At 41.1% G+C, this 26,859-nt stretch overlaps 1 protein-coding gene across 2 annotated transcripts in view; it reads left to right on the plus strand.

Moving 5' to 3' along the window:
• DOK6 (docking protein 6) overlaps nt 1-26,859 on the plus strand; it is a 724,151-nt gene that overhangs the window by 626,109 nt on the left and 71,183 nt on the right. For both annotated transcript variants that reach the window (XM_033933725.1, XM_033933726.1), the window contains one exon: nt 1,318-1,391. In XM_033933725.1, coding sequence (XP_033789616.1) covers nt 1,318-1,391 — 74 coding nt within the window. The remainder of the gene's footprint in view (nt 1-1,317; nt 1,392-26,859) is intronic.

A 26,859-nucleotide genomic window follows, 5' to 3' on the forward strand; every position in this document is an offset into this window, starting at 1 on the left:
GTCTCTTTTTGAACTGCGGCAAAACGCTGACAGGTAATTAAAAAATGGACTCATAGTTAAATCCTGCTGTCATATCACCATTAATTCATTAAAGAATAAGAGCACATACATACATACTGAAAATATCTGACATTAATCTGTGTGGAACGGTCCACACAATTTTTAAGAATGAATTATTACCAAACACATTTATTAACAACTCAGAAAAAAAAGGTAACCGTTTAATCTTTTCATCTCAGGCTACTGGTGATATTGACTATTTCACTAGGCTTTTATGTACGTTGTATTTCCTGCCATTAAATGCACCATCCATTATACAAGCATGGAAAATTACACTGGCAAAATTGTCCTCAAAGCGGTTGATTTCAGACAGACTTTCCATTTTGTTCAAATGGAATGAGGTGAAGAGGAAATAACAAAAGCGTGATAGTTTACGGTACAGTTGCTTCAGAACCAAGTGGCTGATCGATCTTTTAACAGTTTAATCAATGTGGGAGAAGGGGCTGCTGAGACACATATGGGTTTATGCCTGGGTGACAGATGATCTGTTCTTGTAAAGTGTTGTGTTATAATGGTGCTTGTACCCAATAACTAATAAAAGTTCCTTAGATTTTACTCTTTGATTGCAAATAAAGCTAATCCAATCAGTGAAGCATTACAATGCTTTTGTGAGGTACAAAGACTGTATGTCTTCTAGAATTTAGAGGTAAACAAGGAGTGGAGATTCTTGCAGAGAAGATGCATTGATGTACTCGGAGGTGCTGAACAAAATGCAGTAAGGCCTCAGACATAAACACTGCTTATAAGGCAGGCAGTTCAATGAATCGGAAAAGCTGAGAGAAAAGAGAAAGTGTAGTAGATAGAGGTTTCAACTAAGGCAAAGAAAAGGAGATCATCAGACAGAAAATAGGGACCAGAAAAAGAGCCAAAGAGGATGAGGAGAAATAAATAGGAATAATACTATAGAGAGGGAGGGGAGAGAGAGGGGGGATATGCTGGATTATGTGGAGAAAGGGAAGGAAAGGTTGGCACTCCACTGTGTATTGTTAGGAGGCAATGGCTCCTCTTGTCCCCCTCAAACTGCACCCACGACCCGTATTATCACTTATTAGTAAAATATAGAGAATACAGTAATGTTTCCAAATTGTTTAATTTTGTGCATATCATGAGAGGAATGAATTGCATCCTTATGCCACTATGCTGGAGAAGATCTTAGTCTCTCATATTCACTGTTAATGCTTACAGTGCTCTAAGACAATCCTGTGTGTTAGTGTGTTTACAATAACTGTAGATTTCGCATGTCAATTTACCTATTAGGTTGCCTGATGGGAGATTCTTCAGATTTTTTGGTTTCTTGGTCACGAACTGATGACATCAAACCAGGAATGCAGGTAAGGTACACTTTTTTGGGATCAACCTTTTCGGCATGAACTCATCTGAAGGAATGAGTTATGTAAAATAAGACATTTGATGTTGAAAACTGTTTGACTTACATGCAAAATGAGCATCATGAGCTTGAAAAATAAATTATAACTTCTTGTTTGGTACAACTGCATTGGTGGGGGTGGGAGTAATTTTATACCCTCGAATATTCAGTCAGTGGGTCTGACTACCCGGAGCTTATGTAGGCCTAGCCAATATTCATCTAGCCGTATAACCTTTTTTTTTTTTTTTTTTAAACAGCTCCCAAACCTCCTCCCACCTTCCCCCTAGCCCTCGGCAAAACCTTTCATCAGAAGGCTCTCCATACACTCTCAATGTTAGGTAGGCCTCCTGAGCCTACATCTCTATGTAGTGGTCCAGTGGTAGGTCATTGTGGGCAGGAACACAGCCCCCTTACTTCTATCCCTTGCCAGCACCTCTCCAAAATGGCTGCTGCGACCTCTTGCAGCAGCTCACAGTACTGCATGAAGCATCCCCTTCTGGACCACTAGCAGAGGTAGGTCTGGAGGCCTACCTAGACAATGGGAGTGAGAGCAGGTGGGGGCATTTGGGGTGTTGGAAAGGGGAATAGTTTGTGGCTTAAAAATGGGGAGGGAGGATAGCATCATGGGCTCGAGGGAGCAGAAATATTTTTTAAAGACTGATACAAGTTCCAGACATATTCAGCCCAGGCCTTCAGAAGCTAAGCAGGTGAATTTAGGACAGTTGCCCCAGCCCCAGCTGACTCCTGACTAGCCCAATTTTGGGGGGGCCGGTCAGAGATGATATTCAGTGGCATTGTCCAGCTTAGTGTCATTGAATATCAGTGGTTGGGTGGTGACTGACGATTTAAGTGAACCAGAGCCTCTCTATCTCACTTAAATTGCTCTAAATATCAGCCCCATAAAGTCATTTTAATGTGTCTGTGGCAATATATGCATATAAAATAGTTTTATAAAATTATGTCAGCTATAAAAGTGCATGCTTTGGTATGAACATTCATATTTTTCCTGTAGAAATTGCTGGGGATGTGGTCTGGGGCGGGGGTGTAGGAAAACTCTTGAATAGGGTTACCATATTTTTCTCTGGGAAACCCCAGACACGTGACTCCCCCCTGTTCCGCCTCCAACTCCACACTGTTCCACCCGGCCCCGGCCAGTTCTACCTACAGCACCGCCCCCACAAAGCCTCCTCTATTCTTCTGGACGAGCTCCAGTCGCATCTGGAGGGCCTGGAGCATGTACGATTGTATGTGACGTCATCCGCACATGCTCAGAGGCCCTCCAGATGCAGCTGGAGCTCGTCAGGGCTTTCCAAAACCCAGACAAATGCCAGGTTTTGGAAAGTCCATCCAGGCATTTGGACAGTCCCGGACATCTGGTAACCCTACTCTTGAAATATATTCATTGATTAGAAAACAGCCTGTTTAGAGTGCTGCCAGCTCGACACTGCTTAGGGAGGTAAGTAAGGCTCGTGGCGGGGTTCCGATGGGAGGGAGGGAAGGATGGGGATTCGGCTGCACGGAGAGTATGGGTGCTCAGGGGAGGGGTGCTCTCTCAAAGGTTCTGCTGCAAAAGGGATGGGAGGGAGGGAAGGAAAACTGCCAGCGAATCCCGGGACTAGGGCTTATTTTAGGGGTGGGGCTTATATTAAGACCTACCCTGAAAATCCTGCTAAGGCTTATTTTCGGGGTAGGTCTTATTTTCGGGGAAACACGGTATCTACCTGTTTGGCATGACTGTTTGTTTTGCTTGTATTACAATTACGCACCAATGAAGATGATGGAAAAAAATACTAGCGGTAGAAATCAGAGCTGATGTGCAGGTACACTTCCTTTTGAGAAGGTGTAAAATTTTGTGCCTAGATTATTCAAGTGCAATCCTAAATTAGAGTATTTTAAAATCTATGCTCACAATACAAATTGCATCCACACTCAACCTAAACTCCGCCCCTCCATATGCCTACCAGCAATGCAAGAGCCATGTTAAAGCGATTACTATTATGCCATCGGTATTTTATAAGAGGTTATATATGCATGTATGTGGCAACATAAATTCAAAACAGTTGTATAAAATTACCTTTCCTGAAGGAAAAGTTTATAAAGTATGCATTGTTAGTTACATGCCAATTGCACTTGTTACTCATTAGACTAATACATACTACTCAAGACTCATTTTTTTACATTCTCATCATCTGAACCTGGAGATTGATATAGGCACTAGGTTCTGCTGGGACAGTTCATTTGGACAACACTGATATACAAACAAGATGGTATGGGGGATCAAAATGGAACAATCCACACACACAAAAATATCCCACCTATCAAAATATAATCACATGTGAGGAAAAGGATCTCATAAACTTCCTTGATTTACAGGACTTATAGGGTTCCACATTTCAATCATTGATCCTGAAAAACCTCTCAATGCTATTCAGTTTTTCTTTTTTGTTTTGTTTTTAATAATTTTCAAAATTAACTTCAGGCACAATCTAAAAACACTGCTTCATGCTTGAACATGTGTGTCATGCTCAATAGTTCAGCCACACTTATCTTAATGGTTGCAGGCAGCATTGGCCTGACGGGGCCGAAGATAACTGTCTTTCTCAAAGGTTCTCGTTGGCTGCTACAACATTAATCGGGGCCCTCTCTGCATGAGCTGTTGGATTTTGCATTTAGTGGACAGTTCATTTGGATCGATTTTTCACTCCGTCAAAAATTACAAAGTCTAGGAGACACTTGATGAAGTTACAGGGAAATACTTTTAAAACCAATAGAAGGAATTTTTTTTTCCACTCAGAGAATAGTTAAGCTCTGGAACGCATTGAAAGAGGTTGTGGTAAGAGCGGATAACGTAGCTGGTTTTAAGAAAGGTTTGAACAATTTCCTGGAGGAAAAGTCCATAGTCTGTTATTAAGAAAGACATGGGGGAAGCCACTGCTTGCCCTAGATTGGTAGCATGGAATGGTGCTACTCCTTGGGTTTGTGCCAGGTACTAGAGACCTGGATTGATCCCTGTGAAAATAGACTACTGGGTTTGATGGACTATTGGTCTGACCCAGTAAGGCTATTCTTATGTTCTTATGACCTCAGCTTGTGTCATGGTTTCCGGAGCTTGACAGCGCTAGTGATGGACGGTGATTCCTGAGCTCCTCACATCCAAGGCTTTAATTCAGATTATATACAGTTCATCGCTAACATTTTATTCAGAGTTGGACTTTTTCACTCATTTATGGCAGCCAGTAAACAAACTACTAAAGAAATGGCATTCTCTGCAGGAGGAAAAACGAAGAGACAAAAGCAGGAGCCTCAGACACCTTCTAAAGTTCCTCTACCTTCTGATTTAACAGACAAAACTGATATAGGTGATGAGTTAAAACAAATCCGATTATTGCTCCAAGATAATTCTGACAAACTGGAGGTGATGAGTAATGAGATATATAATTTAACTAAACAGTTGGAAATTTCCAACAGCCAGCTGGAAAGTGTGGAAAACCGAGTGGGAAGAACTGAAGCAATTCAGGTTCAATGCCAGCAGGATCATTTAGAAATACAATTTCTATCCAAGCAGATTGAGGAGCTTGAAAATAGATCCAGAAGGTATAATATAAGAATTTTAAATTTGGGGGAAGGGGCAGAGGGATCTGATATGCCTGCTTTTTTAGAACAACTGATATCATGTCTGCTTCCCCTTTCAAAAAGTACCCTCTAGAAATTGAAAGAGCCCCCGAATCCCTGCAAGAAGAGTAAGTAATCAAACTTACCCTAGACCTGTCATTTTTAAAGTTTTATGTTTCCGGCAAGCATTGGAAATTTTGCGTTTATCAAAAGAAAAGAAGGATTTAAAATATAAAGAATCAAAATTGATCTTTGTCCCCGTTTTTGCTAAAAAGACTGCAGCAGTAAGGAAACAATTCTTAGCCTTACGGCCACATCTCAAAGAAATTGGAGCCAAATTTGGGCTTTTGTATCCAGCAATTATGAAAATAACACATGAGAATAAGACTTCTCAATATGATGACCTGGAGAAGTTACAAAATTACATTGCCAGACAAACTGAACCGATGGTTTAAAGGTGAAATGTAATCTTTAAATCGGAGAAAAGGGATATGATACTGATTTTAGTAATACTGTTTATGCTACAAATAGTTTATTTCACTTACTAATATGTTAAGAATGTGATCTAAATGGTGAGCGAATTGTTTTCACATTAATTGAATAATTAACGGTAGGAGGAGTCACGAGACTTTAATGCTGTTAGTTTAACTGTCAATGGAAGATGAGTCAAATGAATAGGATTGGTGGATAACATTTGTCAGTAATAAAGTCTTTACCAATGAAAATGGATTTCGCGAAAGGAAGAAGAAAGACGAGATATACGAGAACTTGATGACGTCTAACTCATCAGGAAACAAAGCGCATGCTCTCTGTTCATCATCTCTGGTTAATGCTTTGTAATGGCAACTTTATCGTCGGAGCTGTACAACAAAGGTAGGAACAGCACTACAATATAATGATAATCGGATATGGATGTCCTTCCTGATTATGTAAACAAAATAAGTCTCCCAAAGCTCCAAGAAAAGAAACTAGATGAGAGGGAGAGACCGCCTGTAGAGAAGAGTAGTGCCACTCACACTCTAAAAAAGAGTAATATAAATTTTATAAAATTTTGAATTTTTTGGAGAGCCCTTGTCACACAGCCTCCCTCCGGGAACCTCCAGAAGTAACGGCTGCCACTGGCTTACACCCAACAAGGTGTTAACTGTGAAACATCCCCGGGCTCTCCGTGAAATTTAGTGATAAATAACACAAAAGTGCTGAAAAGTGCAAACTAAATCAAAAACACACTCAACAGGCAGTCTCTACCCCTGATCCAGGGGGCCCGAACAAAAAAGATTGAATGTCCAATTTCAACTAGGCAAAGTCAATAGGAAGTACTTAGCTTCTCTGAAAAATACAGCCAGCAGATAACCAATGCGTCCTACGGGACTCCGTTTCGGGGGTGAGCACCCCCTTCCTCAGGAACAGCTGGGCTGAGCTGAAGCCCCCAAATCATCAGGCTACAGCGGTTTGGCAAAATAGAAAATGGCGCTTGTACCAGAACAGATGCCTCCAATTTAAACTGCAGATGGGAAAGCATCACTAGGTAAGTGACACGTGACTCCAAAGCCACGGTCGGGGATAAAAGGTAAACCACCCCACATAGTTTCTAACAATTCCAAATAATACATCAGAAACAAAAAAGAAAACATGAAAAGAAAAAGAAAAACTGGAACCATAAAACACTTAGCTTCTGCCAAGAGCAAAACTCTTAAAAAGTATGATGCCACTCGATGTAATCATTGTGTCCTGTGGGAGATAAAGCCTGGAGTTCGAAAATCCAGTACTGTTCCCTCCTTTGTAACAAGGTTAGCTTGTCTCCCTGATAATCTTCATAAATCTGCTCTATCACAAACCAATGTAATTCCTGGAATGCATTAACTTACCAACAGCCTTTATTAGACAGGCTCAATATAGATGTGGTTTTGCGTAGTAATGTGCATTGGTTGAGTTGAGTTAATGTGCCTGGTAAAACTGATTGTTTAGACCATATCATGGTCTTTCTAGAAGAAGAAAGTAGTCAAAATACTTAGTGATAATAAATGGCTAACCAAAGTGATATTTTGTAGATATGGAGGGGCATTTTCAATAAGTCTAAATCTGATTTTGGACATTTTGGGGAAAACATCCAAACATGCAGTAGAGAAAATAGTTATTTTCAAAACAGAGAACATCTCTTTTTAAAATGGCCGTTTCCTAGATGTCCTCAGTGCATCTATCTTTATTGAATCATTCTTGAACAAAAAAATAATTCCAAATGAAAAATGCACAAACACCAGCCTTAGGAAGGGCCACACAGATATCCCAGCAAAGCAGTAAAGTACCTTATGGGGCACAGCAATGAACTTCACATAAAAGGTCCCAGGTACACATCTCACCATTACCCCCTTACATTGATGGGGAACTCTCCAAAACACATCCAAAACCTACTGTACTCAACTCTTTACCACCCCAATAGCCCTTATAGAAACTTAGAAACATGACAGCAGATAAAGGCCAAATGGCCCATCCTATCTGCCATTCCACCTTATCCACTATTTCCTCCTCGCCCTAAGAAATCCCACATGCCTGTCCCATGCTATTTTGAATTGAAATACCAAGAGACTATTCCACACATCTACCACCCTTTTTGTAAAGAAGTATTTTCTTACTTTACTCCTGAACTCTCCTGTCTTTCTTCCAGAGTATACATATTAAGGTTTTTAAACCTGTCCCCATATGATTATGACAAAGACCACTAACCAATTTTGTAGCAGCCCTCTGGACCAACTCCATCCTATTTATATCTTTATGAAGGTGCAGTCTCCAAAATTGCACACAGTGTTCCAAATGGGGTCTAACCAGAGACTTATACAATAGCATTGTCACCTCCTTTTTCCTACTGTTCATTCCTCTCTTTATGCATACAAGCATCTTCCTGGTTTTGACCATCATCTTTTCTACCTGTTTTGCCACCCTAAGGTCATCAGACACAATCACCCCCAAGTCCCTCTCTTCTTCCATGCACAGAAGTGCTTCGCCTCCTATATTATACCATTCCCCTGGATTTTTGCAGCTCAAGTTTGCAGTGTTACAGAACAGCGGGGATCTCCACCCAGTTTGCATGCCAGTATTCAAACCAGGTTTTAGCTGGCATAACTCCATGTGCCAAGGTTGAGTGCCAAATTTGTCATTCAACACTATTCTATAAAGATTGCTCATCCCTAAGCACCACTTATAGAATAGTGTTGCATGCTAAATTTTACTGGTGCTAATTTTCAGTGTCTTTTATAGAATCTGGCCCATCTTCTATCTATCTATCTTCTATCTTCTATATACTGTATATAAAATCGGAGGTATGTATGTGTGTATGTATGTATGTGTGTGTGTATGTGCCGCGATCACGCAAAAACGGCTTGACCGATTTGAACGAAACTTGGTATGCAGATCCCTCACTACCTGGGATGATATGTTCTGGGGGTCTCGCGGCCCACCTGCACACATGGGCGGAGCTACAAACAGAAAATCAGATTTCACCCATTCATGTCAATGGAAAAAATGTAAAAAGCTGCCATTCTTACAGTAATTCAAAAACGGCTTGACCGATTTGAACGAAACTTGGTATGCAGATCCCTCACTACCTGGGGTGATATGTTCTGGGGGTCTCGCTGCCCACCTGCACACGTGGGCGGAGCTACAAACAGAAAATCAGATTTCACCCATTCATGTCAATGGAAAAAATGTAAAAAGCTGCCATTCTCACAGTAATTCAAAAACGGCTTGACCGATTTGAACGAAACTTGGTATGCAGATCCCTCACTACCTGGGGTGATATGTTCTGGGGGTCTCGCGGCCCACATCTCTATGTTGCTTGCTCAAGGGTGGGTTCACCCAAGAATTTATATGTTCTTGCTCCTGGAGGTGAAACTAAAAATGTTGTTTATAATCAAGTTTTGCGTTAGTTGTATTGTATTCATTTTGTCAAATATTTCACATTATAAGTTGAATATATGTGTGTGTGTGTGTGTATGTATGTATGTTCCAGCATAACTCTTCAATGCATGGACAGATTTCAACCAAACTTGACATACACATTACTTACTATCTGAGGACAAACACTGTGGGGGTGGGAAGGGGGGGATATGTAAAAATGATTGAAAATGACAGATTTTAGTATCTACCCCATAGTGTTTTCGGGCTCACAGATGAATACTCAGCATAACTCTGAAACGCATGGAGAGATTTCAACCAAACTTGGTACACATATGACTTACTATCTGGGGAAAAATATTGTGCAGGTGGGACGGGGTAAAATACTGTGGGGGTGGGAAGGGGTGATATGTTAAAATTATCAAAAGCGACAGATATTAATGTCCAACCCATAATTTTCGGGCTCGCAGAGATGAATACCGACACTCTCGATGCCGTTTAAGTCTAAGTTCAGCCCCATAGAGAGGGACATTCCTTTGGGACATGTGGAGGGTAGGGGGTTGGGACATGTGGGGGGGGGGGTAACGTGGGGGGTGGGACATGTGGGACATAGTGGGGTGGGACATGTAGGGGGTTGGACATTTTGGGATAAATAAATATCCGGGCAACGCCGGGTAATCAGCTAGTATTGTATATTATTACACTGGTCAAATTTAATCTCTCTGTCAGCCCATGGCATCTACAACTATACCCAGATTGCAACAGCATATATCCAGATATTGGCACTGAAAATGTAGGCATAAAGATACCCACCTGCTTTATCACTATTGATATTTACTGCTGGTACCCAGATAATTATTTGGTTAATATAGGAAGAAAACGGCTGTTCTAAGTTAGCTAAATAGTTATCCTGGATCCAGATAAAATACAGTTCTGTCCGAGGACCTCCCCAGTACTTTTTTTTATTTTTTTTTTTATTTAATTTTCTATACTGCTCAGAACGGTTTACATGAATTTATTCAGGTACTCAAGCATTTTTCCTTGTCTGTCCCAGCAGGCTCATATCTATCTAATGTACTTGGGGCAATGGGGGGATTAAGTGACTTGCCCAGGGTCACAAGGAGCAGCGTAGGTTTGAACCCACAACCCCAGGGTGCTGAGGCTTTAACCACTGCGCCGCCCTCTCCCCCATTTTCTGACAGTGCCCGGATGCCAAATTTGCACTAATGCAAAAATTCACAATTCTTTGCGCTCTTAGGGCTCTTTTTACAAAGGTGCGCTAGCGTTTTTAGCGCACGCACCAGATTAGCGCACACTAGCCGAAAAATTACCGCCTGCTTAAAAGGAGGCGGTAGCAGCTAGCACGCACGGCATTTTAGTGTGCACTAAGCGCATGCTAAAACCGGTAGCGCATCTTTGTAAAAGGAGCACTTAGTGGCCGCCTTGATCCTGCATTTGATATAGTGTTTTAGGAGTTAGGCTGGCAAGGCAGTGGGCGTTAGATGCAAACATGAATCAGAATTATCAATAGTCGGCCTGCTTTTCACAAGACTGAGAATAGTTTGCATGTGTTAAAACCCTTGTTCGGAACAATAAATAGATCCAGAAGTGACAGCAAAGCAGATTTTTCAGAAAGAAGATCAATACCCTTGAATTACTAGTCACTTTCTTCGTTCACTCAAAAGTTATTTGACCTTTGATGCCCATCTAATCAGTTCTAACTCAGATCCTTCAACATTCACGCATGAAAGTACTGAAGTTCTGTGCCGTTTTCTGTAGATAGGATGTTTAAGAAAAGAAAACATGCACCCTTTGTTGGTAAAGTCTTTGAATTGCATGGAAAATTCATCTCCCAGCTGCCCTAGATAACTGCATCTAACCTCAGTGTTCAAGCGGTTCAGCTCGGTAGGTTTCAAAGCAGAGAAGCAGGAAACGTCTTTACTGAAAACAGACAGCTTAGAACAAAAACCTTTCTAGTCTCCATACATTTTAGTATTTGCATTATTTGAATGTTATGCTATGGGGCTCCTTTTCAAAAGAGAAAAATGTCCAAAAAATGGAATAAAGTGGCATTTCGACATTAGTGCAGTGGACTGTGATCCTGGGGAACTGGGTTCAATTCCCACTGCAGCTCCTTGTGACCCTGGGTGAGTCACTTAACTCTCCATTGGGCCCCAGGTACAAAAACTTAGATTGTGAGCCCACTAGGGACAGAGAAGGGACCTGTTTACGGTTCATAGTTAAAACTGCATGAGACAATCTCGCGCGCAGACCAAGCGCTTTCAAATTGAGTTTAAATCTGGTGTGCTGATGTCCTGCGCGCAATTGTCTCTCATGGTTTTGATGCGTGGCTTATTAAGGAGCCCTAAATGCAAGAATTGAGGAGTGTCCTAGTAGTTAAAGACAACAGGCTAAGAACAAGAGAAACAAAAATTCAATCTTCTTTCACTGGCACTCCTTGTGACCTTAGGCAAGTCACTTCACCCTATATCGACTTTTACAAAGCTGCAGAAGAGGTTTGTACCACAGGCCAGCGAGGGAAATGCTCTGACGCTCATAGAATTCCTATGAGTGTTGGAGCATTTACCTCACCAATCTGTGGTGGAAACCTCTACTGCAGCTTTGTAAAAGGAACCCTTAGATTGACCCTGGGCAAGTCACTTAATCCTCCACTGCCTCAGGTACATTAGATAGATTGTGAGCCCACTAGGACAGATAGGGAAAATGCTTGAAGTACCTGTATGTAAACTGTTTTGAATATGGTTGTAAACCTACAGAAAGGCAGTATGCAAGTCCTAATCCCTTTCCCTTAAGTCAACCGGCACAAGGAAATATATTATCACGAGGAAGGATTTGGAAAAATCAAGTAATTAAATCTAAAATCCAAGACTGAGAACTAATTAGATTAGTCAGGCTCTACTTGCATTGTGTACTTTGCATTCAGAATTACAATATAGCTTGGTTGACTTACACTAACTACTTGATAGAAAAATTGCAGCCATATGTCCTATCTAAATACTTATATCTATTACTAGAGGTCTCCTAAAATCATTTTCCCCAGAGGATATAAAATTGATAATTATGTCAAAGCAAGCTTTTCTTTTCTTTTTTTTTCATTCCCTGCCCCTCATATGTATGGCTCATTCCCAGTATAATCTGCTCATATTCAGATCATGACATACTATTAAAATGTGGCTGTTTAAAAAGGCTTTCCTAAGTTTCCCAAATGCTGTTTCTTTGCTGCTGTTTTTTAGAGGATCAGTTTTAGATTTCAGGCCCTTACTTATTTAGACTGTATCATGGTATTTTATCTCTACTGTTATTTGGGAATTCTTGATTTACCATGGTATGAGAGCTGAGTTCCATGGTTTTATGACCTTATTTATATATGATAGCTTTTTGCCATGCCCTTTCAAATTTTTATTCCAATGTGCTGCTGGATAAATTTTCTTTTCTTTTTTAGATCTGAATGTTTATTTTAGATATTTTGGGATTGATATTCAGCATGGTTGGACAGGTCACTTGGTCCCCCAATACCCCAGGTATATTACTGTAGATAGATTGTGAGCCCACCAGGACAGACAGGGAAAAATGGCTGAATACCTGAATTAATTTATATAAACCGTTCTGAGCTCCCCTGGGAGAACGGTAAGGAAAATTGAACAAATAAATGGTTTAAGTGGGCGTGAGAGGCTCCTGCCTTGGGTTACCATATTTGCAGAGACAATAAAAGAGAACACAAAAATAAAAATGGTTGCTACCTTGCAAAAGAAATACTTCAACGTAGCAAATGTGTAAATGGCTTTTAATTAATGAAGACAATACCAAAAAATGTGGAGCAGGTATATGAAAATATTCAAAAGATATATTTGTTCATTCAGTATGTGCAAATACATTGACTGATTCAATATCATAAAACTAGTTAATGATTGTCATTCGAATAATCCTGTAAACGGGACCCGTTTCGTATGGCTTCTTCAGGAGATTAGAAAAAAATCTTTCTTTTAGTCACATTCTGCTTTTTACTTGCATAAACGTGCCTAGTGCATTCTTCCGCTTATCAGACACCAGCCATCCTGGAACACTGTTTTCAATAATGGCGCCATTATTGAAAACAGTGTTCCAGGATGGCTGGTATCCAATAAGCGGAAGAATGCACTAGGTGTTAGGTTAGTCCATAACTGGAAGCAGCTTGCAAGCTGCTTTCTGCTACGGGCTGAATAATAGCCTCTTAAGCAGTGGTGTAGCAAGGGGGAGGGTGGCCTGCCCTAGGTGGTGTCTTCACAGGGGGAGGCACCAGCGCCTCCCCAATGTACCTCTTGAAATGTTCACCAGCATGAGTGGCATCTTCCACATTCTGCTCACGCCAGACCTGGCTCCTTTCTAACGTCAGTTCCTGGTTGCAGGACAAGGACATGACGTGAGAAGGGAGCAAATGCCAGCATGAGCAACAGGTGGGAGATGTTGCTCATGCTGGTGAACATTTCAAGAGGTACGCAGGGAGCGCTCAAGAGTTAGGGAAGAGTCTAGGGGTGTTTAAGTGGTGGGGAAGAATGGGGGTCACACAACTTTACGATGCCAACCTTCCTTGCTACATCACTGCCCTTTAGGCCCTGATTTTATAAACAGAGCCTAACTTGTAGGCATGGTTGAGCACAATTGTCAATCCGCTAGGTGCCATTTATAGACTAGCACCTAGCAGCGCCTCTGCTACCACCGTTACTACTATTATTATTTCTAGAGCGCTACCAGACATATATAGCGCTGCACAAAGTCACAAAAGAGACAGTCCCTGTTCTAACGAGCTCACAATCTAAGGCAGACAAACAGGATGACAGGGTAGGAGTTACAGTTAGCGGAGAATGGATAAACTGCTGGCTAGGGTGATGAACAGAGGGAGAGGGTTATGCATTGATGGCAATCTCAAAAAGATGGGTTTTCAGTAGGCGTTGAAACCTTAGGTGCACTCCCATTTATGCCATACAATGAGAGGCTAGAGAAACTGGGCCTCTTCTCCCTTGAGAAAAGGAGACTGAGAGGGGACATGATCAGAATATTCAAGATATTGAAGTGAATTGACTTAGTAGAGAAGAGAGATTGTTCACCCTCTCCAAGGTAGAGAGAACGAGAGGGCACCCTCTAAAGTTAAAAGGGGATAGACTCCGTACAAACGTAAGGAAGTTCTTCTTCACCCAGAGAGTGGTAGAAATCTGGAATGCTCTTCCAGAGGCTGTTATAGGGGAAAACACCTACAGGGATTCAAGAAAAGGTTAGATAAGTTCCTGCTGGACCAGAACATACGCAGGTAAGGCTAGACTCTAGTAGGGCACTGGTCCTAGACCTAAGGGCCGCTGCGTGAGCAAACTTCTGGGCACGATGGACCACTGGTCTGAACCAGCAGTGGCAAATATTATGTTCTTAACATTTTCTTGGCCTAAATGAGTGTGCTTAAGTTAGGGGCCTACAGATACCTAAATCAAACCACTCCCAAAATCTACCCCTCAGAGTAGACGGTTATCTCGAAGTGGTAGGTACCTACCAGATAATTGATTTTTAATTTTTTTTATTATTATTATTACTTCTCAAGCCTTTTTTCATGTGCTAAAAATGTGTTAGGGCTTGATGTTTTTAGTTAAAGGACCACTAAAATGCATACAGTACTTGATTGCAGTTTACATTGAGCTATTGTAGCAAGCTTGAGCTAAATCCATATCTAAGGTGACCATACGTTTTGTTTTCAACGGGACCGTCCTGTTATTGGACCGATCGTCCCGTTGTATCGACCCACCACTTCGGGACGCTGAAATATCCCGTTTTCAGGGACAGCGTCCCGAAGCTGTGTGCGGGGACAACGGGACAAGCGATCGTTTCCCCTCTCTCCAGCACTGATTTAAACCCCCACAGTGTTCTCCATGCCCAGCGAATCCTGCTGCTGCTGCTGCTGCTGCTGCTGCTGCTCTTTCCCGGGCTGACTCGCTGCTGAAAATTGTTTAACTCCTGCGTTGGATAAAAAAGAATTTCCTAGCATTCGTTTTGAATCTGTCGCCTTTCAACTTTTCTGAATGCCCTCTTGTTCTTTTATTTTTTGAAAGTTTGAAGAATCTGTCCCTCTCTACTCTCTCTATGCCCTTCATGATCTTGTAAGTCTCTATCATATCCCCTCTAAGTCTCCTCTTCTCCAGAGAAAAGAGTCCCAGTTTCTCCAATCTCTCAGCATATGAAAGGTTTTCCATACCTTTTATCAGATGTGTTGCTCTCCTCTGAACCCTCTCGAGTAATGCCATATCTTTCCTAAGGTACGGCAACCAATATTGGACGTAGTACTCCAAATGTGGACGCACCATCGCTCGATATAACGGCAGGATAACTTCTTTCATTCTGGTAGTAATACCCTTCTTGATTATACCTAGCATTCTATTCGCTCTCCTAGCGGCCGCTGCACACTGTGCCGTCGGCTTCATTGTCATGTCCACCATTACCCCCAAGTCCCTTTCTTGGGTACTCTCATTCACTAACATCCCTCCCATCGTATAGTTGTACCTTGGGTTTCTGCTTCCCACATGTAACACTTTACATTTCTCAACGTTGAACTTCATCTGCCATCTCATCGCCCATTCCCCTCGTTTGTTCAAGTCGAACAGAACTCTCAAGTCTCTTTCCTGGGAGGTCTCTCCAAGTACTGCCTCGGACATCCTGTACTCGTGCTTGAGATTTTTGTTGACATGCATCACTTTACACTTATCCACGTTGAACCTCATCTGTCATGTCGATGCCCATTCCTCGAGTCTGATTATGTCACATTGTAGATCTTTGCAAACCCCCTGCGTCTTCACTACTCTGAATAACTTTATGTCTTCCACAAATTTAATCACCTCGCTCGTTGTACTTATGTCCAGATCGTTTATAAAGATGTTGAAGAGTACGGGTCCAAGCACTGAGCCCTGAGGCACCAAACTGGTGACGCTTTTCCAGTCCAAGTGTTGCCCATTTACCCCCATTCTCTGTTTCCTATGCTCCAGCCAGTTTGTAATCCACGTGCGTATTTCTCCCTCGATTCCATGGCTCACAATTTTCTGAAGTAGCCGTTCATGCGGAACCTTGTCAAACGCCTTCTGAAAGTTCAGATATACAATGTCGACTGGGTCGCCCTTGTCTATCTGCCTGTTTACTCCCTCGAAGAAGTGCACTAAGGACGTTTGCCCAAGTGCCATTCTGGAAGCCACAAATCATTCCAGATGTTCCAAGACAATGAACTGTGCGGGAGCTGAGTCAGATGATGAGGAAGTTTGAGATTCATATCCCTCTGGAGACACACCAGAGTCACAAACTTTAGCTGACATGGGGAAGAGAAGTGCTGTATAGGGGAAGAGAAGTGCTACTGGATAGGAGAAGAGAAGTGCTGCTGATGCACCCAATTGGGGAGAGAGAGGGGAGAAGGAAGACCAGGGAAAGGAGAGGAAAGGAAAGAGATGCCAGGGTGTGGCTAGGGTGGGGTTGGGGGCGGGACTGAATATTAATAGATGTCCCGTTTTGATGAAAAAAATAAATGGTCACGTTATCCATATCCCTACACAAGTCACAGTTGACAGATTTCTCAAAGACAACCCAGCACAAAGATACATTTATTTATTTAGTTTTATGGCCTGTCCTCCCCAGGAGCCCAGAGCGGCTTACAAGGATATGTACACAGAAGTTTTCAGGATCAATAACAGATATATTTCAGGAACAATAACAAGCTACAGAAAATTTATTCAAGATTTGATAACACACGTGCTATGGGGAAACTAAGAACATACATGCTTTAGTGAATCTGAGTATACAAGCTATATAGAGATTGAGAATGGTATCTACATGGTAGTAGTAGATAAGAGCACAGCAATGGCCGACAGATTCAGTTGCCCTGAGTTATGGTGAGCTGGGTCCTGGTCAGTTAAAGTTTGAGAAAAAAAGCGAGCTGGCTGTTGAACAATAGAGTCTTTACTGCCTTCTGGAAGGGAAGTAGGTTGTCGATTTCCCTGATGGCAGGAGGGAATTGGTTCCCTCGTTTAGGCAAGCTGTAGAGTAGGACTTCATAAACTGTGGATTGCAACCACAAATGAGTTCACAAAAACCGTGTTTGTGGCTGCAGCCTGGGCGGGTGCTTATTGTCCTGTGTTGCCTGGAGCTCACACACTTTCTGAGGATAAGTTGCCACCCCATTTCTGAGTCTTAGGTAAGTACACACACAGTGCTGTAGGAGACACACTAACTCAAACGGAAAAATCTCCACGGAGACCAGGAGAACATAAGATATGGAGGGCTATGTACGTTAATGCCCACAGTTTAGGCAATACAATTCTGGAATTAGAGACGGAAGTGAGGGATGCCGACCTAGATGTTGTGGCAATATCTGAAACCTGGTTCACGGATTCCCATGGGTGGGATATGGCTATACCAGGATATAACTTGCTCCGACGAGACAGAAAGGGCAAAACAGGAGAAGGGGTAGCACTATACATCAAAGAGGACATCAAAGTTACTAGAATCGCAGGTGTCAAGTATACCAGGGAATCCCTCTGGATTAAGCTGGCCAGGGGAAATGACAAATGCCTGTATCTTGGTGTTGTATACAGACCTCCAAGGCAACAGGATGACATGGATATAGAATTAATCGAAGACATCGAGACCATCACACTGCATGGAGACATGGTATTGTTGGGGGACTTCAATATGCCTGATGCAGACTAGAACAAACTTTCCGTTACGACCAGCGGCAACAGAAGGCTACTAACCTCCATACGGGGAGCACGACTCAAACAGATGGTATTGGAGCCAACTAGGGATCAGGCGATACTGGACCTGATACTCACCAACGGAGATAGTGTCACAGAGGTGGGTGAAGCGTTAGCCTCCAGTGACCACAACATGGTGTGGTTTCACCTCAGGAAAGGTTTCACTAGATCAAACACATCCACAAAGCTTCTTAGCTTTAAAGATACTAAATTCAAGAGCATGGGAAATTTTGACTATGAGGCGCTGCAAAATCAGGACACAATAGATAGTGTGGAGGTACTGTGGTCTACTCTAAAATCTACACTACAGGAAGCAACCAACTTCTATATAAAAACAGTGAGTAAACGGTGGAGAAATAATAAACCTCAGTGGTTCTCCGCTGAGATCTCGGAACTTGTGAAACAGAAGAAAAGAGCATTTGTATCCTACAAACAATCAGAAAGACTAGAAGCTAAAAAAGACTATCTGGCAAAATCTAGAACTGTCAAAACATCAGAGATGCCAAACTTCGGATGGAAGAGAATCTAGCAAAGAATATAAAAAAAGGGGATAATCCTTTTTCAGGTATGTTAGTGACAGAAAAAGGAACACAGATGGGATAGTGTGCCTTAGGAAACCTGACGGTAAATCTGTAGAATCGGACTCCGATAAAGCCGAACTACTCAATGAATACTTCTGCTCAGTCTTTACCTGCGAGGCGCCGGGATCTGGTCCACAGCTGCAGGCAAGGGAGAGCTCAAACGACCCGTTCCGGAATTTTGAATTTATCACCGGCAGCGTCTACCAAGAACTATCAAGGCTCAAAGTGAACAAAGCCATGGGACCGGATAAGCTACATCCCAAAGTACTTAGGGAGTGAGTTGAGAGATGTCCTTGCGGAACCGTTAGCTACGCTCTTCAATCTTTCCCTGAGTACAGGAAGAGTCCCATTGGACTAGAAAACAGCTAACGTCATTCTGCTGCACAAAAAGGGATGCAGGACGGAAGCTGAAAATTACAGACCGGTAAGTCTCACATCAATAGTGTGTAACTTATAGAAACGTTGATTAAACACAAATTAGATATGATCCTGAACGATGAGAGACTAAGGGATCCCCACCAACATGGATTTACAAAGGGAAGGTCCTGCCAATCCAATCTAATCAGTTTCTTTGACTGGGTAACGAAAAAGCTAGATATGGGAGAATCACTGGATATCCCTGGACTTTAGTAAGGCATTTGACAGTGTCCCACACTGTAGGTTATTGAACAAGATGAGTTTGTTGGGATTAGGGGAAACATTGACGGCAGGGCTCGGTCTTGGGTCCCATCCTATTTAATATCTTTGTACAGGACCTGCCTCACGGACTTCGAGGTAATATTTCATTATTTGCCGACAATGCTAAACTGTGCAACATTGGGCAAAAGCACAATGCCCGACAGTATAACACAGGACCTACTCTTACTGGAACAATGGTCCGCAACTTGGCAACTGAGTTTTAATGCCAAAAAATGTAAAGTTATGCACCTTGGCAGCAGAAATCCATGCAGTACTTACACCCTTAACAAGAACTGCTGCAGAACGGGACCTAGGAGTAATCATTAGTGAAGATATGAAGACTGCCAATCAAGTAGAGAAAGCTTCATCCAAGGCTAGGCAAATGCTGGGATGCATCCAAAGAAGTTTTGTCAGCCGGAAGCCCAAAGTTGTAATACCGTTGTACAGGTCCATGGTGAGATCTCATCTGGAATATTGTGTTCAATTTTGGAGGCCACATTATCAAAAGGATGTGCTGAGAGTGGAGTCAGTTCAGCAAATGGCCACCAGGATGGTCTCAGGACTCAAGGATCTCCCATATGAGGAATGTCTAGGTAAGTTGAAGCTATACTCTCTTGAGGAACGCAGAGAAAGGGGAGATATGATAGAGACGTTCAAATATGTTACTGGCCGTATTGAGGTAGAAGAAGATATCTTTTTCCTTATAGGCCCTTTCAGCAACAAGAGGGCATCCACTGAAACTCAGGGGTGGGAGATTTCATAGCAACACTAGGAAGTATTTCTTCACCGAAAGGGTGGTTGATCGTTGGAATGATCTTCCACTTCAGGTAATTGAGGCAAGCAACGTGCTCGATTTTAAGAAAAAATGGGTAAGCATGTGGGTTCACTTCGAGGAAGTGCTTAGGGGGGAGTGTCCTTAGAGTGGGCAGACTTGTTGGGCCGGTGGCCCTTTTCTGCCGTCATATTCTATGTTTCATGTGAGTTTGGAGTCACAGCCATAGAATGATTTCTGAGCACTGACACAGAGATAATCCCCTTGTAGCTCATTTCCTTATGCCATCATTCTAGAGAATTACTTTGCACAAAGAATTATCCTTGCAAGGTATTTGGGAGGGGAGAGAACAAAATATCTTGCTGATTTTTTCCTAAGGACAAAAGTGTGATAGTCACAAAAAAGTAAATATTCATATTCTATTTTGATTTCAGTTAAGGGATGAAGATGAAATAACATGGTTAGGACAAAGGAGACTGTTTCTAATACACACCTTATTTGATTGACTCAGTTGGAGTTGGACAAATATTTTTAACTGCTGCAAAATTGCCAAGAGGTACACAGTATGGTTTCTTGGATTATCATTTAGAGAGATGTTAGGCAATCCACGGAAGGTAGAACTTGATGAACCCAACCTAAATCAACTTAGGAAGTATGCAGCTGCTTAACTCTTTCCAGAGGCTTTAGAGATAGAAAAGAATAAACTTAAAAAAAAAAGAATACCATTCATAGATAGCGCAGTAGCTGAGAGTCACTGGCAATCTGCAGACATCCAGCAGCATTCTCCCAGATTGCTCTCAATGAAGCAATGATGAGGGTTGCTATGGCATAGCACAATGATTTGAAAATGAGACTTCTTAAAATTTACAGTCACATGGATGGGGCTTTTTAGGATAATTTATAGGTCCTTTAACTAAGGTGTGGTAGCCAATTTAGCGCTCGCTGATTGATTTAGCGTACACTAAATGCTAACACATCCATAGGATATAGTGGACGCGTTAGTGTTTAGCACGCACTAACTCAGCTAATGTACCTTGGCAAAAGACGGGGTTAATTTGCTTCATTTATTTTTTTTTTTAAATTAGAAGTTTCCAGGGTGGGTGAGTGGAATATATTATTGTTTGCTATACTTAATTATCTATATTATTGAAATTAAATATGTACTTCTCCTTCTATTAATTATGGGGAGGATGGGAGAAGAAAATGATTGTTTTTTTTAATTATTTGTGTATTTAAAGTGCGTTCTGTGTAGTGTTTATGTTTAAATTCATTGTATGGCACTGTTAACATTTGAAAATTAATAAAGATTTATTAAAAAAAAAAAAGAAGTTTCTTTATTTAGATTAGAAGATAAGTTGAAGCATGCACTTATGGAAAATTAAGTACCTCAGATGAGGTGTTAACATTAGTGATCTCCAGAAAGGTATTGATTGGAGTGTTCTCATATTCAAGGTTAATGTGAACATTTAATAGTCTTTAAAGTTGCTACTGTATAATCCTTGAATAAGGCATGGTTAAAGCTTTTTCAAAGAAAAAGTGTGTAGAAGAAAATATACTAGTTATTTTGCCATTGGGATTCCAATTTCAGTGGGGTGTTATGCAGTGTTATTGGAGTGTCATTGGTGATTCTGGGTGGGCTTATCAGTAAACATTTGGGGTTTTTTTTCTTTATTTAGATTCAGTGTCATGTTTTTAGCCCAGTCAGCAACTAGGCACATGACTTCCTCGATTGATTTGTTAATCTTATTTTTTTTCTTGTAGAAAGGAATGCATATTGTAATATTATCTGTATAGGAGAAGTAAGTGAGGTTTTTCTTGTCTAAGAAGTGTCCTAGTGTTGACATTAGTACATTGAAAAGTACAAGGTAGAGTGGTGAGCCTTGGGGCACTCTGCTGTATGTTCTCTTGGTAAGAAATCCTTCTCCAGTTCAATAATTTTTATTAAGTATTTTAAAGGATACAAGAATCATTTAAAGTACATAGAAACAAAATAAAGCTTTCTGTATATAGAGTATACAAATCTATGTTTAGCTATAGAGGAGCAAAGGCTCCAATTATTGAAGGTGCATGTAAGGGATATGTAAGATAAAGATGAGAGAGAGCAGTAAAGGAAAAAGGAAAGAAAAATGAAAGAGAGAAGAGAAGAGAAGAAAAGGATAACAGGAGTGTCTAAGAAGATGAGCACACATAGGAATCTAAGAATGACCATGGAGATTTGTTATATTTCAAGTTCATGCAGGTTCGGAATGTAACTCTTTTCTCATATGCATAGGATTCAAATCTATGATACATACTCAGAGAGTTCCACCAAAAAGTATAATTTAGTAGCGAAGGTGATTTCCAATTTTTTAGAATGTGCATGAGAGCAGTCACCAACATGGTATCAATGAGTTTAGATGGACAATTTGATTGTGTAAAACATGGGTGTTGAGAGCGAAGGATTACAATGTCCATAGAGATTTCTTCTGAGCAGTTAGTAATAAATTGTATGGTGTTCCAGACGTAGGTCCAAAAAGAACGGACTAGAGTACAATGAAATAACATATGATCAAGAGTTCCTTCCTCTTTTAAACAGTTCCAGCAAACTGAGTCTTGCTTTAAGTTAGCTTTCCACATGCGAAGTGGAGTCCATATTGCCTGCCACATAAGAAAGTACATTGATTGTGATACTCTAGAAGATAAAAGCGGGCGATTTGTTGATGACCAAAAAAGCTCCCAATCAATGTCAGAAATCGGAGTGGTGAGTATAGCATCCCAATGCTTCATAGAGTGAGGTGAAAAAGTGAAGGAGTGATCTCTTAAAATACTATAGAAGGATGATATCGCCTTGCCTTTTAATAGAGACAAAGAAGACCAGTGGTAAATAGTATTTTTGGAAGTCATATAGTCAAATCGTATATGCATAGAAGACAACACTCCAGTGAGAGAACGCCATTGTGAATAAGCAGAAGGAGGCAGCGAGTATGTAGAGCACAGTATATCGAATGGAATTAACGAGTTGAGGGTAGACAATTGATGGACAAACCATATACCTGCCCGCTGCCACCTTTTCCATGATAGAGATTTATCGTGATTTTGAATTTTGGGATTGTTCCAAAGGGACATGAGTGGACTAACATTAATTGAGATTTCAGTCAATGTATCTATAAGATAAAGAGCATGCTGCGTTGCACTCAATAAAGAGTATCTCTTCAAGTGCCTTGGTATTGACATCGTTAGTAAGCAGGAGATGTGTAAAGGCGTACATAAAAAACATTCCATTTCAAACCAGGCAGGAAGATCTTGAGTGGGAAGATCTTGAGTGGAGGAGTTAGTGAGCCAGTAAGCTCCATATTTGGCTAATGAAGCAATATAATAGTGATAGAAATCAGGAAAGTTAAGACCACCATTGATCTTAGAGGCTTTCAGTTTGGCGAGAGCAATTCGAGGTTTTTTCTTGTTCCAAATGAATTCAGATATTTTCATATTTAGCCAATGAAATAATGATTTCCGGCATAACAGAGGGAGCATAGAAAGGATATAATTAATTTGAGGGGCCAGAGTCATTTTGATGGATGCTATTCTACCCCACCAGGATAAAAAAAGTGGAGACCATCGTGATGTAGTGTTTAGAACTAGATTTTTGATTTTAGATATATTAAGATCTTGAGCATGAACCGAATCTTTATGTATTAAAATCCCCAAGTATTTCACAGCTTCATGTGACCATGAAAAAGGAAAATGAGCCAAATCTGATGGAAGTATATTATCATTTAGAGGGAAGATCTCTGATTTCTCCCAATTAACAGAGTAACCGGAAAGGAGGGAGTATTGAGTGATAATATGAATAAGATTAGGAAGGGAGAGTAAAGGGTCCCTCAGAAAAATTAAAACATCATCAGCATAAGCTGCTAATTTAAAGTCTCGATCAGAAGAGGGAATACCTTTAATTGAGGGATTTTGTCGTATAGCTGAAAGGAGTGGCTCCAACACTAAATTAAATAGCAATGGTGAGAGAGGACAGCCCTGTCGAGTGCCTCTATGGAGGGGAAATTTATTGGATAAAGAATTGTTAATCCTAATACGAGCTGTGGGTTGATGATATAGCGTTTTTATCCAGTTTGTAAAAAATGGGCCAAAATTATACCACTTTAGGACACGGAAAAGGAAAGGCCACTCCACTCGGTCAAAGGCTTTTTCAGCATCGAGAGCTAGGCCTATTACAGGGTCTGACATTGTTTTAGCATGAGCGTTGATATAGTGAAATAGGCGCAGGTTGTCTCCTATGTATCTTTGTTTAATGAATCCTGTTTGATCTTTATGTATAAGCGACGGGATTATTTTGGTAAGTCTTAATGCAAGTAATTTTGCCATTATCTTGTAGTCTAAATTGAGGAGAGAGATGGGGCGAAAGTTTTTAACCAAAGTGTTATCTCTGTCAGGTTTAGGGATTACTACAATGGTGGCCTCGGTGAAATTGAATTGCATGTCCGGAGTGGAATGGAGGAAGTCATAATATTTAAGGAGATGAGGAGCTAGTAGGTTGCGAAATTGCTTAAAGAATTCATTCGTAAAGCCATCTGGGCCAGGGACTTTCCCAGCAGGTAAGGAAGAAATGGCAGTTTCAATTTCTAATATAGTTATTGGGGAATCAAGTTCCATTTTAACAGATTCTGGAATGGTCGGATGAGTTAATGAGGTAAGAAAGGAGTCTATATCTGTTTCAGGAGTAGTAGATTCGGATTGGTATAAAGAAGTATAGAATTTTTCAAATTGAGAGGAAATTAGAGATCTGGTTTTGACTAATTGACCTGATGGATTCTGAATAGCCGTTATATGTTGTCTTTTAGATTTATTTTTGAGGTATCTGGCCAAAGGACGACCCATTATATTATCTCCCATGTAATGACCAGAGTTAGAGATAAAAATATCACGCCTAGCTGCATATGAAATTAAAGTATTATATTCATATTTAAGATTTTGAATACGTTGGAAAGTATTTGGGTCATGTATGTGATTAGACATATGTTGTAATTCTAAGGTTTTGATGGAGTTTTCTAAATCTTTTTCCTTTTTCATGGATTGTTTCTTTTTCCAAGAGGCAATTTTAATCAATTCACCTCTAAGGGTTACTTTGTATGCTTCCCAGACAATGGAAGGGCAAATTTCAGGATCTTTAGAATTATTTTCAAAAAACTCCGCAGTGAAAGAATTGATTTTTTCAATAATTTCCTCGTCTAGCAGTAAGGCGTTGTTTAGCCGCCATGAGGGGGATTCCTTTTGTGGGGCTGAGATGGATATATATAAAGAGATTGCAGCATGATCCGTGAGAGAGATTGGATGTATAATGGTATTGGTGAGATCTTGAATAAGAGAAGGGGATAGGAGAAAATAATCAATTCTCGAGTATGTATTATGTGGAGGTGAAAAATGTGTGTATTCTCTACCTTTCGGGTAAAGCAGGCGCCAAGGATCCACAAGAGAAAAGGCGTCCTTTAAAGCATGAAGAGCTGTGAAAGACTTGGATTTGGAGGGTTTACAAGAAGAAGATCTGTCAATATATAGAAATCCTTCTAACCAAGTGTATACTTTACCATCTATCCCTAGAAAATGTAGGATCAGTAACAGGAGTTGATGGTCTACCACATCAAATGCACTAGTTGTCGGATTGTAGTACAATGTGTTGTCCAGTGCTCTTGCTCATGCTTTCTAATTAGGAAATGAATGGTTGCATGTGTGTTTTGATGTGTCGAATAGAAGTTAGATGACAGCTCTGGCTGTGAAGAACTAAAACTGGTAGTAGATATGTACACAGAAGTGGGTAGATTTGCACGGTCTCTGTCCCGTATATGGCAGTTCAGTTTAGGATGGGCTAAGGATGGCTTTTTGACAGAAACTCCAGTAATTTGGAACATGAAGACAATGCTAGACAGTGAGCTTCGACAGCAACTCCAGTAGTTAGAACCTAAGGACAGTACCGGGCAGACTTGATCTATTGTCTATGTCCCAGAAATATCAAAGGGAAAAAATTGAATTTTAAATTAATAACATGTGTGACTGGGAGACTGGATGGACCATTTTGGTCTTTATCTGCCATCATATACTATGAGATATGGTGACCAGAATTGAATCAGTGAAGAAAAGAAGGGTCGAACAAAGGACTTGGGGTCTTTTCCAGATAAGCCCCGCCACTATTGCAAAAAGTGCACGGGCGAAAACTTAAGCCCCGCCACCACTAATGCAAAAAGTGCACGGGCGAAAACTTAAGCCACACCACCTTATAAATTATTAAACTATTGAAACCCTCCGAGGAAATTATTCACATGATTTGAATAATGACTCGGGGGAGGTCAAGGGGGGGCTCCGTCCCAGCCGATTAAGTTTGTACCCTCCCCCTCCTCCCTGGTACCTTTTTTAATCCTGGTGGTCCAGCGGTGTATTGGCAGGAGCAAGCTTTCCATGCTGAGCCCCTCCCTCACTGGACATCTGCCTCAGATTTCGCAGCCAGTGGCGCACAAAACAGGAACGAGCTTTTCATGCTCCAGCCTGGCCCCGCGCCACTCTCTGAATAGCTGCTGTCAGTTCTCATGGAGGGAAGGGAATGTGGTGTGAGGGGTGAAGAAGGACTGGGAGGGTTGCGGAAGGAGCGGGGATGGGTAAAGAGGAGAGTGGAGGGCAGTGCCACCACTCCAGGTGCCTCCTGAAAACATGGCTCTTCCGGAAAACTCTCTGAGGGGACTTAAGCAATCTATTTTTTACATTGTAAATCTACTTGATGCCATGACAATGCAATATACAACCTATGAAAATGCTTTCTGTTAAATCAGAATAACTGTTAAGGATGTAATCTGATCCTGTCATATCTTTAAATGTACATAAGCTCTTTGTAATGTTTATGCTATTTGTAACCTGCCTAGAACTCAGTTCTCTGTTGATTTGGTGGGATATAAGACTGTATATAATACATGACAGTGCAACTTTCCTGTATGTTCATTGAGCACACCTGTATTTTTTAGGTTTGAAATAAGAATGAAGCTTTTAAATAGCAATTTTAATTATATTTACCCCTTCTTCTACAAAGCCGCGCTAGCAGCTGCCATGCAGTAATGGCCCCGAAGCCCATAGAGATTTAAAGGGCTTTGGGGCTGT

The sequence above is a fragment of the Geotrypetes seraphini genome, chromosome 2 (assembly GCF_902459505.1).
Source record: "Geotrypetes seraphini chromosome 2, aGeoSer1.1, whole genome shotgun sequence".
NCBI lineage: Eukaryota > Metazoa > Chordata > Amphibia > Gymnophiona > Dermophiidae > Geotrypetes > Geotrypetes seraphini.